This window comes from Gymnoscopelus microlampas (assembly GCF_963454915.1).
Source record: "Gymnoscopelus microlampas genome assembly, chromosome: 19".
NCBI lineage: Eukaryota > Metazoa > Chordata > Actinopteri > Myctophiformes > Myctophidae > Gymnoscopelus > Gymnoscopelus microlampas.
Window position 1 is genome coordinate 40,690,263 of NC_139956.1, and position 14,361 is coordinate 40,704,623.

Sequence of the window (14,361 nt, forward strand, 5' to 3'; positions counted from 1 at the left end):
GAAGTACTGTACTTAATTACTATTTTGAGGTACTTTTACTTTACTGGAGTATTTCCAATTGTCAAGTACTTTTACTTCTACTCCACTACATCTCGGAAGCAAATATTGTACTTTTACTCACTACAACTATTTGAAAACTTTAGTGATTAGTTACTTTGCAGATACAAATGATTACATTATGAAACATACATTAACCACTTCAGCCCTATTTTATACATAGGCTATTTGAAAATAGCCGATCTACAAGATCACAACGCGTCGCATTGCAACACGTTGTGAGCTTGTAGAACTGCTATTTTATGAAAAAAGTGAAAGGACAACTGGTTCAGTCCTGTCTGTGGGTTTTATAAATATTGAATCAATGAAGTATTATAATTATAATATCAACAACATTTGGAACACAGGTTATTTTAATGGTTTTGGACATGCACGGTTTCCACCCGACAGCAATGATATGAGAGAGAGAGAGAGAGAGAGAGAGAGAGAGAGAGAGAGAGAGAGAGAGAGAGAGAGAGAGAGAGAGAGAGAGAGAGAGAGAGAGAGAGAGAGAGAGAGAGAGAGAGAGAGAGAGAGAGAGAGAGAGAGAGAGAGAGAGAGAGAGAGAGAGAGAGTGAGTATGGTTGTGGAAGATAGAAAGACAGAGAAAGGTTAGAAATCTCCCTCGGGAGTAAAAGCATTGCACAGACATTCACGTGCACACGTGCACACTCTGCCGCGCACAAAGCAAATACGTGCACAGACATTTTACGGAAGTGAAACGGCAGTAAATCAATGAACGGAATGAGTGAATGAAGGAGGGAATATGTAGTGGAAGAACGTGCAAACCAAAACCCCCTTATTAAATAAATCCAAAACCGACCAAACAAATAATTCCCACTTTGGTGTAACCCCAGACGGCAGACCACACCTAGCGCTCCATTTCACCAGCACCATCTATCATCAGACACACACACGCACACGCACACGCACACGCACACGCACACGCACACTTACACTTGCCCGCTGGAATCCACTGAATATATCGTCTCCGTCGTTTGGAAACCTCATATGCAGTGGTAGAGTACTCAACTGTTTTACTCAAGTAAAAACCAAAAATACTCGGTTACAAGTAAAAGTCCGGAATTCAAATTGACTTGAGTAAAACTTCAAAAGTATTGGTATCAAAATGGGCTTAAAGTACCAAAAGTAGAAAGTACTCATTATGCAGAATGTCCCATATCACGCTTTCAAATGTATAAAAAATCTTTTGAAAATAGCTGATCTACAAGCTCACAAGCTGTGAGCGTGTAGATCGGCTATTTTCAAATGGCCGAAATGTATATAGTAGGGCTGTAGTGGTTAAGTATGTTTTGTAATAATAATCAAAATCTACAAAGTAACTAGTAACTAAAGTTTTCAAATAATTGTAATGGAGTAAAAGTATAATACTGGAAACACTCCAGTAAAGTAAAAAAAACTCAAAATTGTACTTAAGTACAGTACTTGAGTAAATGTACTTAGATACTTTACACCACTGCTCATATGGAACCTCAAATTCAAAGTTAGAATATGGAGATAAGAGGTTTCTGCCCGACAACAACGATATAATTATCACCCACACACTAACAATCTGAACAGCAGGCATGTGTGTCAGCTCTCTGCAAAGCGCACAGGACATGACAAGTGGTCGTATGGGGGGAGGGTCTGCATGCCCCCGTGAAGTAAGGGTCCACCAAGGGACATGTGGCACGGCGTGATGGATTGAGTTGAACTCTACAGTGGGTTTTAATTTTTAATTGAGTTGCTGTTGTAATGTAACAGCAGGATGGCTGTATCTGAAACCACATCTCTCTCTGCACAATTATTAGATTACATCAGTGGTTTCCATCAGAGGTGTGTGTGTGTGTGTGTGTGTGTGTGTGTGTGTGTGTGTGTGTGTGTGTGTGTGTGTGTGTGTGTGTGTGTGTGTGTGTGTGTGTGTTTGCGAAAATAGCTGATATATAGGTTGTAGATTGGCATAAAACTAATATTTCTTTATTTATTTTCTTTCCTTTCCTTTCCTTTCCTTTCCTTTCCTTTCCTTTTCTTGTTTTCCTTTTCCCCCCCGTAATAGTTGGGCCAAAGGCAGAGCCTATGTCTAGTAAGGGGTCCTCCTTGGCATGGAAACATTTGGGAACCCCAGGATTAGAGTAGACTTTATTGTTACGTTAGACATAGAAAACATAATGAAACACACAACGCAGCAACGGGTATAGACAATACATAGAACCTCCAAATACAGGGGCAGGGTTAGTTTGTGTAATGCTTAGTTTGAGCTAACCCCCCCCCCCCCCCCCCCCCCACACACACACACACACACACATTTGCAAGTAAGGCAAGGCTGTTGTTTTTGTATATTTCAAACAACATGGCAATTCAATGTGCTTTACACAGAGCAACAAGCAAAGGAAACACAATTATACAAGAAAAATAAATGATGCAGTTACAGTGCAGAAGAGAAAGGAAAAAAACTGAAAAGTAGCTCAATCGAAGGCAGCGCCAAACAGAAAGGTCTTTAGTTGTATTTTGAAAGAAATGAGAGTGACAGCAGACCTGCAGTTTACTGAGAGTTTGTTCCAGATAATGTGGTGCATACAAACTAAATGCTGCTTTACTTCTACTCCACTACATCTCAGGGGCAAATATTGTACTTTTACTCCACTACAATGATCTGAAAACTTTAGGTACTAGTTACTTTTCAGATATAGATTATGATATTATGAAACATACATTAACCACTTCAGTTCTATTTTATACCTAGGCTGTTTGAAAATAGCAGATCTACAAGCTCACAACGCATCGCAGCGTTTAAGTACATTTTGATACCAATACTTTCGTACTTTTACTCAAGTAACTTTTGAATTCCGGAATTTTGCTTGTAACAGAGTACTTCTACATTGCAGTATTGATACTTTTACTTAAGTAAAACATTTGAGTACTTTTTCCACCACTGGAAATGATCAGTGATGGCTCTGTTAGTCCTATCTGGGAGTTTAGGTGTGGGAAAGGCCAATGAGTGTTTTTGTTGGAGATAGTCATTATTTTTGCTAAAATGATGATCCCAATGGTTTTGCTCAATATCATTGATGAGGATGCTTTTTGGTGGGAAAAGATTATCTCAATGTTGAGAGTTTCAAATTGTATCCTCCCCCCCCCCCCCTCCCTTTAGGCCAAACAATGGCCTAATAATGGATCGTATTGTCTTTGTGTAATGGTGAGGAGACAAGGGCCAGATGCAATAGAATAGATAACCAATTAAAGTGTGAATTAATTGACAAGTTTCATGATTATCATTGTGAAAAGATTGCTTTAAATTATGCCTCTCAACCCTCTCAACTTTCCTCTCTCTCTCTCTCTCTCTCTCTCTCTCTCTCTCTCTCTCTCTCTCTCTCTCTCTCTCTCTCTCTCTCTCTCTCTCTCTCTCGCTCTCTCCCCCCCACATGTACTGTCTGTAAGATGTAATACTGTCCTAATCTCCATTTGTGTCCAAATGCAGTCTCCTGTACACTTTTCACTATTTTCCTGGACTAGCCCTCCCCCTAGTGACTGTAGAGTGAAAAGCAACAGCACTATTTATTTTTTCTTCCTCCAGACCTGCCTCTTTAGAAAGTGACAATATCAATTTGAAACGTGAATTACAATCAGTGTTAACACAACACCCACAGGACTGCCTACTTATGCTGTGTCAGCCCCTTTGAATAAACCAATCATGTAACACTCGCAGATAGAGCCCAGAAATGTAGAAACTCATTACACACACACACGCACGCACGCACGCACGCACGCACGCACGCACACACACACACACACACACACACACACACACACACACACACACACACACACACACACACACACACACACACACACACACACACACACACACACACACACACACACACAGCACAGTGTAAGGGTGTTTTGAGGCATTCTTTTGAGAGAAAAAAAAGTGTGTCGGTGTGTGCGGTTCAATTTAACAAATGCACCGACGGGCAGCGAGCCTTGAAATCATCCATCAACCTCTCTGAGCCCTGACTTCCTGTTACTATGATGACATGTTATACTGAATGGCTTGTTTCCTGTGTGGGTGGTGGTGGTGGGGAGTGCTATGATTTTTTACTGTGATATAAACGTATCATACACAGTGGTGGAAGAATTACTCACGTTTTTTACTTAAGTAAAAGTATCAATACCGCAATGTAAAGATACTCTGTTACATGTCAAAGTTCGGTATTCAAAATTGACTTCAGTAAAAGTATAACAGTATTGGCATAAAGATATACTTAAAGTACCAAATGTAAAAGTACTCATTATGCAGAATGTCCAATTTCAAGTTTTCAAATGTATATATATATATATATATACCTTTTAAATAGCAGATCTACAAGCTGTTTTGAGCTTGTAGATCTGCTATTTTCAAATAGCCAAAGTATGTATATAGGGCTGGAGTGGTTAATGTATGTTTTATAATAATAATCAAAGTGCATCTACAAAGTCACTTTCAATTAATTGTAGTGGAGTAAAAAGTACAATATTTTCCTCAGAGATGTAGTGGAGTAGAAGTAAGTATTGTGTCTCTGTCCTCTGTCCTATAAACCTAACCCTCCCGTAACGTGTGTGTGTGTGTTCCGCTACAGGCCGGTGAGAAGCACTACCACCCGTCGTGTGCCCGCTGTGCCCGCTGTGAGCAGATGTTTGGAGAGGGAGAGGAGATGTACCTCCAAGGTAAACTAACACACACCACACCCTCTCTCTCTCTCTCTTTGTCTATATCACACTCTCTCTATGTATCACTCTCTCACCATATCACTCCCTAGATAAGGTTGAGAATCGATGCAGTGCTGACTTCTCTCTCGTTTCCTCTGCCATTCTCTATTCCTTCTCTCCTTTCACTCTATTTTTGTCTAGCCTTTCTCTTTCTTTCCCTCTCTCTTGCTTCCTTTTCATACCCTCGCTCTTGCTTCCTTTTCATACCCTCGCTTTTCTCCTTTACCAAATCCCTTCTCTCTCTCAATTCAATTCAATTCAATTCAATTCAATTCAATTCAATTCAATTCAATTCAATTCAATTCAATTCAATTCAATTCAATTCAATTCAATTCAATTCAATTCAATGGGACTTGGCATGAGAAAACATATGTTTACATTGTCAAGGCAAAAATGAAACGAACCTCTCTCTCTCTCTCTCTCTCTCTCTCTCTCTCTCTCTCTCTCTCTCTCTCTCTTTCTCTCTCTCTCTCTCTCTCTCTCTCTCTGTGCTCAGCAGTAGCAGTCCATCACATCACTGTGCATAGCTCTGCCCCAATGCATTGGATTAGCCACAGCATTATAAATCACACACATACAGCCATGTATCAGGTGTCAGTGGTGGAAAGTCGCTCATTTAGTAACACATTTAAGGCCTTTGCAGACAGGGTGCGATTTTCCGCACGGAAAAACGGACAATATCCTTTTTTAAATGAACACATGGTTCTCAATGACCTCATGCACACCCCGTGCGGCGATGCGATGCGGCGATGCGTTTTTTTTTTCAATCGAACCCAGTTCGATTTGTGCGTCTTTCCGCATGCGGTAAAAACTGATTGACTAATCGCACCCTGTGTGCAAAGGCCTTTACTCCTACCGTACTTAAGCACAACTTTGAGTTATTTTTGGGGCGGTGTAGCCGCCCCCTATAAGTGAGTTTTGGACACCGACCAAAAAATGTGTGTATCCCCTAACCCTTCCATTGTTAATGCAAATCGATACTTTTTTCATATCAGCCAATCACATTACAGCTAGTGTCATCACCACTAACTGTAATGTGATTGGCTGACTTTGCAAATTCAGGACTGTGATTGGCTAGCAAAACACATGACACATGTGCAGCCCTATGAATAGCAGTATGGACTTTAAAAAAAGTTTTTTAAAGTGAGTCATGTTGTGATGACCACACACCGCCCACTTCACACTGGGTGTGATTTTTACTTTACTGGAGTATTTTCATTCTTCGATACTTTATTTTATATTTTTACTCCACTACACCTCAGAGGCAAAGGTTGTACTTTCAGTCCACTACAATTATTTCAAACTTCTATTTACTAGTTAGTCACTTTGTGGATTTTGATTATAATGACAAAACATACATGAACCACTTCAGCCCTATTTTGGCTGTTTGAAAATAGCCGATCTACAAGCTCACAACGCATCACATCCGCAACGTGTTGGGAGCTATCGGCTATTTTCGGCACGCAACAACGTACGACGGAGCATGCATTAGGCTATAATATATCAGTGCCGTATTCTTTATGGAGAGACTTACTTATGGATTGATTTACTAAATTAAATAACTTTCAACATAGCACTCTGTGGCAAGGCAAGGCCTTTAAGTTAATTGGTGTAATGCACATTTCAACAATAAGGCAACAACAGTGCTTTTCAAAAATATTAAGAGCATACAATGCAAAGCGCAAAAGAAACACTTTATGTTACATTATGTCACATATGACATTTGACATTTGAATACAATTAAAATTGTATTGTTAAAAAGTTAAAGCTCTATATTCCGATAGTAACCATAGAGTGTTTGTGTAGTTCCAGCATTTTAATAAACTGGAAATACATTGGGGAGAGAGAGAGAGAATTTATCAGATCAAATGTTATAGTGGTCCAGTTCCAATTTTGTCTTCTCATATTTGGTGAAGAAGAAGAGAGTGCCAGCAGGGTGGAACGGAAGGAGAACAATGTCAGCAGTGATTGATTTGTGACAGAAGGGTACCAGCAAGGGAAGATGTAGAAGACGGTATAGTGAGAACCAGCCATGCTCTGCGGCTTGGAAACAGACAGGAGGCAGAGCTGGAGGTGGCGATTCTCATTAGGAGTGACAAGGAAGGACGTGATTAGAAATTACTGCATCAGAGGGACAGCCCAGGTTAGAAGGTGTGGGTGCTAAAGCAAGAGAGGTGAGGTTGAGATGGTTTGAACGTGTGCAGAGGAGAGATGAAGGGTACATTTTTTTGCTAATTTTATTTATGTATTTTAACAACACAAATCTCATATAGGAGTGCCTGGCACACAGTATTTTCAGATGGGGGTCTGCGGCCAAATACATACTCATTTGGGGGTCCTTGTTTAACCCATTGAGACCTGAAGCCGATTCTCCTAAGAGTCTCCTAAATCTCAACAGTTTTCTGAAAAACCTATGTTTCTATATCAGTGGTGCTCACTCTTTTTCATGTCAAGGACCCCCAAAAAAATCTATTTGGCCGCAGACCCCCATCAAAATATTTTGTTCCAGGGACCCCCCAGAAGCAAAGATTTGAGTTAAAAATGTTCGCTTTAAAAATATATATATTTATTTAGATTTGCACACATTTTCACGATTTTTCAAAAATAGCAGATCTAGCTTGTATATCTGCTATTTTTGAATAGCCCAAAGTGTAAAATAATGCTTTTTAGCCGAATGACACAGTTCCAGGTCTTAATGGGTTAAGAACCGCTGCTCTATTGCAACTGTTGGGAGTTTGTGCTAAAAAAGAATTTCACCCACCGCTTTACTTCTGTAATCATGTGATGTGACAGTAGAGTTCCGTCTGAATGTGAATCTTAACCCATGTAGACCTGAGGCCAATTCTAAAAACGCCTTCTAAATCCTGACCTAGGTTTTCTGAAAAACGTCAAATATTTATAAAAAAAATTACAACAAATGTGTGTTGCTATATACTGTATATAGCAACAGGAACCCCAAAAGGGTTCCTGTCCTGAAAGGTATAGTTACAAATAGGGGTTCCCGTCCAAAATGGGTTAAATAAAACAGATACAGTATATACAAAAACATGAGAATACAATTACAGTGCAGCAATAAATGTCTTTCATTTTGATTTAATAGAACGGAGAGTTGTTGCAGATCTGCACATTTCTGGGAATTTGTTCCAGAAAAAAAACTGTGTGTGTGTGTGTGTGTGTGTGTGTGCGTGTGCGTGCGTGTGTGTGTGTGTGAGCATGCATGCGACTTTGTCAGGGGGTGGGGGGAGGGCGCGTAGTACAAGTTCAGAAATGTATTTTGGTCCTAAAGCATTTAGGGCTTTATAAAGCGACAGTTGTAATCTTGAAATCAATCCTTTGGCAGACAGACAGGAAGCCAGCGTAACACTGGCTTCCTGTCACACAATAGTTATTGTTCTCATGAGTTATTATGCGTAGCGAAAATGTTGCATGAACTGGACAACTGGCCGTGGTTGAAGAAGTACTGACATTTTTCACTTTAGTGGAAGTATCAATAACACAATGTAGAAATGTTATTTTCTGTTTCTGTTACAAGTAAAGGTCAGGTGTTTTGGCATCAAAATATACTTAAAGCACCAAAAGTAAAAGTAGTCATTATGCAGTATGTCCCATTTCAGTCATGTATAACAAATCTTTAGAAAATAGCAGATCTACAAGCTTGTGAGCTTGTTGATTGGCTATTTTCAAATAGCCAAAATGTATCTAGGGTTGAAGTGATGTATGTTTTGTAATAATATAAAAAATCTTCAAAGTAACTTGTAACTAATGTTTTCAAATAATTGGAGTAAAAAGTACAAGTGACATTGTCGTAGCAGGAAGTGTGAGGGTGTGGTCTAAACCAGTCCCTTTCCAGATTCAATCTTTTTGTATTTGTTGAATGCATTTTGTCCACATATCTACGGAGCCTCTTAAGGTACATTTTTCTAACTAAGTGTGTCTTGTCCTCCAGGTTGTTCTATCTGGCATCCACCCTGCAGACAAGCTGCCAAGCAGGAGGAGAAGAGTAAGGTGAGTGGACCAGGAACGACTGTTCACACTTCACGCTACAGTACTGGACGCTGCTCTGTTCAGGAGCTATACTGCATTAAACAAGGACAGGGTTTTTACACCTGCTACATGCCACAGTTCTGTTTAACAGAGGAGATGCTTGTAAGCCCAAGCCCGGTGTCAATATACTGTACTGTACATCACACAGGATAAAGTTTATGTAAGGCTAATGTTTGGAACCATGGTATCTTCAATAGCCTCTGTCACAATGGGAGCTAATTATCTCCAATCTATAGAAGTACCAATCTATCAAATTCCTTTATACGTCCGATTACCGTCAGTATATCAGAGCTTATAGTACCGGTCCAATGAATCAGCTCTTATCTTAGTATAAGGTAAAAAGTAGGTAAAAGCAGATATTATCATTAGGTGTATATAACTAACTATACTGTAGTCTCTGCATAAATGTAGCTCCAGGTTTCCAGAAGAAGGTAGCATACCCGTTTCCTGTTGCTGGTTAATTCCCCCATAGTTTCGCTCGATTGGCTCGGCCGCCGATTTGAACTGGAAACATATAAGAAGGTGTCGTATATGTTTCCAGTTCAAATCAGCTGAGCTTTGTTTCTTCTAGCCTTTTAGACGTACAGTACAGAAGTTATTCTAGAGAGAGGAAGCTAGGAACCTACTAGCTAGCAGTGGTGGAAAAAGTACTCAGATATTTTAAGTAAAAGTAACAATACCACAATATAAAAATACTCTGTTACAAGTAAAAGGCCTGTGTTCAAAATGTTACTTGAGAAACAGTACAAAGATATTGGCTTAAAAATGTACTTAAAGCACCAAAAGTAAAAGTACTAAAATGTTTGAAAATAGCAGATCTACAAGCTCACAATGCGTCACATAAATAGCCTATGTATAAAATAGGCCTAAAGGGGTTAATGTATGTTTTATAATGTAATCATTTATATCTGCAAAGTAACTAGTAACTAAAGTTTTCAAATAATTGCAGTGGAGTAAAACTACAATATATGCCTCTGAGATGTAGTGGAGTAGAAGTAAAAGTATTGGAAATATACTCAAGTAAAGTACAAATACCTCAAAATTGTACTTGAGTACATGTACTTAGTTACTTTCCACCACTGCTAGCTAGGTGTATATAAGTGTGAGAGAGGCCCTAGGTTCCTTCCAGTCTCCCAGAAGGCCCGCTCTGACGCCCTTCCTTCCTCCCATGCCTCCTCTTCCTCAGAAGCAGGTGCGGATACAGATCAGTGACGTGCCCGAGCAGCAGGTCGGTGCTCCAGTAAGCCCCCCGCCCAGCTCCACCCTTTCCCAAGTCCCTCTCCCCACCCCACCGTCACAACCCTCAATCCACAGCCCCACCGTCCCCCGTCCCCCCCCCCCTCACCAAAGACTCCCCCCTGCTCTGCTGCATGGGTTTTTGGGACGTTTTTTGGAGTTATTGTTTTCCTTTAACCCCCTTGTCTTTAACCGCTGATTGGCTGATTCGGCTCGATAGCGATTCGACCCACAGGCCTATTATTTAAGGCCTGTGTGACAAAGAGACGGGCCAATTCCCCGTGCTGGGGGGGATTGGTCATGTGATGCGAGACGCTCGCCATTGTGTGGCGGTTAGGGCTTGCCCCGAACGTCCAAAGGTTTTTGAAGGTTCGTTCGTTATATTGACATTTCGATCTTAACCCTTTAAGACCGGGAACGCATCTGTGTGTCATTTTTTTATTTCTTTGGCTATTTAAAAATAGCAGATATGCAAGCTCATAGAGTGGCACCGAGTGCCGCGCTATGAGCTTGTACTGTAGATCTGCTATTTTTGAAAAATTGTATATATATATATATATATATATATATATATATATATATATATATATATATATATATATATATATATATATATATATATATATATATATATATTTATATACAATTTTTCAAAAATGTTTTAAAGCGAACATTTTTAACTATCTGTGCTTCTGGGGGGTACCTGGAACTACATACTTTGAGATGGGGGTCCGCAGCCAAATACATATAAATTTGGGGGTGCTTGACAAGGAAAAGTTGGCGCACCACTGATATAGCAACATTCGTTTTTTCAAAAAACTGTTTGTAGAATATATATTCAAAGATATGCACACATTTTCAAGATTTTTCAAAAATAGCCAAAGACATCTTAAGTGACACAGATGCATTCCCGGATTGAATGAGTTAATGAAAAGGACTTTGTTACTTTATTTATTCCGGATCGTGAGGATACTAACACCGCACTTTGATAGCCATCCGGTTTAGAGAGGATACGTAAACGGTCTCTGCATGTGTGTGTGTGTGTTGTGCAACTTACCAGATACCGTAGGCCGGCTCTAGACCGGATCCAGAATCAGAATCCGATTTATTGTCACATCACAGGTTTACAGAAGTAAAAAAAAAAGTGGGTGAAATTTGTTTTTGTGTACTACACAAGTAGTACATAGAAACCAGGCTTTTCACAGGTACTGTGGGAATAACTCTAAATGGCTTTGGGGGCCAGCCCTAGTTGTTGTGGTGTTGGTGATGTTGATGATGCAGCAATGTGTGTGAGCTTGGAGGGGTGTGGAGGTTCGGGTTGTGTAGGGATCAGGTTACAGGTCACACACTTTATATCAAGACATGGACACGTGCTGTACGCACGCACACAACCCCACATACTGGACACACCCTCGCTCACACACATATACAATCATATACGAATACAAAACACACACACACACACACACACACACACACACACACACACACACACACACACACACACACACACACACACACACACACACACACACACACACACGCACACAAACACACCAAACACGCACACGCGCAGCTGACCAAACAGTATTGCTGAGTGAGAGGGATTTAATTCCCACTATAGGATCAAGTTACTGTACTGTATACACAGTATGGGGATTTAGTGTAGATACATAGGAAGCTGATTGCAGATCAGCCTGGTAGGCTAATATTTTTGTGATGAGGAGCTCAACAAGTGGGCTAGCCACTTTAAACCTGCCGTCCCCATTTTGGCCATAAAAAATAGCGAAAATAGCAGATCTACAAGTTCACAACATGTCTCATAGTGATGGGTTCTGAGCTTGTAGATTGGCTACTAAGGCCGTTTGTCATACGATACTAAATAGTTTTAAGTAGGGGTGTGCCGATACACTAATTTCACGAAACGATACGATACGATATTTGGCTCACAACTTCGATACGATTTCGATACGATACGATACGCACTTTTTTTATTATGAAAATATATGGAGGAGAAAAAAAGAAAATGCAAACAAATAATTCTGTTTTTTCATTATTCAGACATGCAAACTTGTAGCTTTTCAGCTACAATATCCGTTTTGAATCCAAATAGTATGACACCTGACCCGAAAAAAAAACATGTTGTCACTCTTTTCACTTCGGGGCCGTTTGCATGCCTGATTATTATGATTGTAAAAAAATTTTTTTTTTTTTCAAAAACGATACATATCGTCGCGAAAACGTATCGCGATATATCGCGGGACGATATATCGGCACACCCCTAGTTTTAAGTATTTGGCTTCAGTGGTCAGTGTGTGCGCTTGGCTGGGACACCCGCACACATCCTATAATGCACTGCGTTTGCAGTTCAGCTTCAATAGACAGAAAGGACACATCCTTGCATATTATTAGACGTTTATTTGGCATACTATTAGACTTTTTATTTGGCACGGCAGAATTGAACACCAAACGCATTTGAAAACGATGGAAATGATGGAGCAATTCCATAGTGGTGTTTCGTGCACTGTGTCATGGCCGTGACAAAATATTTCACATCAATCAAGGAGTGTTCGGTCTTTCTATTGAAAGTCGTGTGGTAGTTCGTATTAGTTTGATTGTTCAAAAACGATCACTGCTGCCTATTAGCACAGCTTCACTAATAGCACCGCTGTACTGTGCTGTGGTGTGCGTGTTCACAAAGTGTGGGACACACTTACTGCTCTCACCTTGGGGTTTGCCGTGTTGACCAGGAGATTGAATGCCACGTAGAGAGTTTGATGTGACTGCACCAAGGAGAAAAAAAACATGAATGAATGTTTTGACTTTCATTCATTCATTCGAGCGTTGATGTGAAGCATGGGTTTGGTCAGACTCTCTCTCTCTCTCTCTCTCTCTCTCTCTCTCTCTCTCTCTCTCTCTCTCTCTGAAATAAGGCCTCTGAAATCAGCCATCCATCCCTTCAACTATTCAGTGTATCTAACCTGTGTGTGTGTGTGTGTGTGTGTGTGTGTGTGTGTGTGTGTGTGTGTGTGTGTGTGTGTGTGTGTGTGTGTGTGTGTGTGTGTGTGTGTGTGTGTGCGTGTGTGCGCGTGTGTGTGCGTGTGTGCGCGTGTGTGTGTGTGTGTGTTGTAGGTGACCAGGACCTCCTCAGAGAGCATCACCTCAGTACCAGCATCCAGTGCTTCTGGATCCCCCAGCAGAGTCATCTATGTAAGACCCTCCTCTTGCTCTACTCTGTTTCACCACCAGGGAGCAGCATCAGCACACTGACAGCACTATGCCGTCATGCCCTCATATTATCTCAATGATAGGCTACATGACAGTTATACTATTAACCACTTTTACACCCTATATCAGCGATTTCCAACCTGTGGGCCGGGGTCCACCGTTGGGCCATGAGGATATTGCAAGTGGGCCCCGAAATAATTGACAAAACACTGAGATTGTAATGATAATATCAACATTCATATTTAAACTTCAAACCTTCTCTGAAAATAGCCAATGAACAAGATGCAGATTACTTATTTCACCCATTGTTTGCCCCCAGAATAGAATATCAATTAGTTAAAGGAGTATTTCACCCAAAAAATGACTTATTTTCTATCAATTACACACTCCACGAAGCATTGAATTCATGGAGATTTTTCAGGGGGACACCAGATCAGATCGGCTATTTTCAAAACAAGTTGAAAATGTGTGTATCCCTGGCACAAACCTCTGAGAACCACCGCTCTACACACACACACACACACACACACACACACACACACACACACACACACACACACACACACACACACACACACACACACACACACACACACACACACACACACACACACACGCACACACGCGAATGTGTAACATAACCCAATGAATGAAACTGACTCCAAGCTGTGTGTGTGTGTGTGTGTGTGTGTGTGTGTGTGCGTGTGTGTGTGTGTGTGTGCGTGTGTGTGTGTTCTTCAGGCCAAACTAGGAGAGGAGACTCTGGACTACAAGGACCTGGCGGCCCTTCCCAAGATCAAGGCCATCTACAACATAGACCGACCCGACATGCTGTCCTACTCCCCTTATGTCAGCTACCCCTCTGAGGAGAGACACTACGGAGAGGTCTGTCTCTCTGCCTGTCTGCCTGCCTGTCTGCCTGCCTGTCTGTCTGCCTGTCTGCCTGTCTGTCTGCCTGTCTGCCTGTCTGTCTGTCTGTCTGTATGTCTGTCTGTCTTTTTCTTCAAACACACCACCTACACAGTACAATTGTCTGTGTTAATATAACTCAGAGGGTAACCAAATGGA

At 40.9% G+C, this 14,361-nt stretch overlaps 1 protein-coding gene across 1 annotated transcript in view; it reads left to right on the forward strand.

Annotated features, from left to right (window-relative positions):
* ablim2 (actin binding LIM protein family, member 2) overlaps positions 1 to 14,361 on the forward strand; it is a 146,289-nt gene that overhangs the window by 86,867 nt on the left and 45,061 nt on the right. The window contains exons 7-11 of the mRNA XM_084043719.1: positions 4,656 to 4,743; positions 8,732 to 8,790; positions 10,016 to 10,057; positions 13,198 to 13,275; positions 14,035 to 14,178. Of these exons, the coding sequence (XP_083899845.1) occupies positions 4,656 to 4,743; positions 8,732 to 8,790; positions 10,016 to 10,057; positions 13,198 to 13,275; positions 14,035 to 14,178 (411 nt within the window). The remainder of the gene's footprint in view (positions 1 to 4,655; positions 4,744 to 8,731; positions 8,791 to 10,015; positions 10,058 to 13,197; positions 13,276 to 14,034; positions 14,179 to 14,361) is intronic.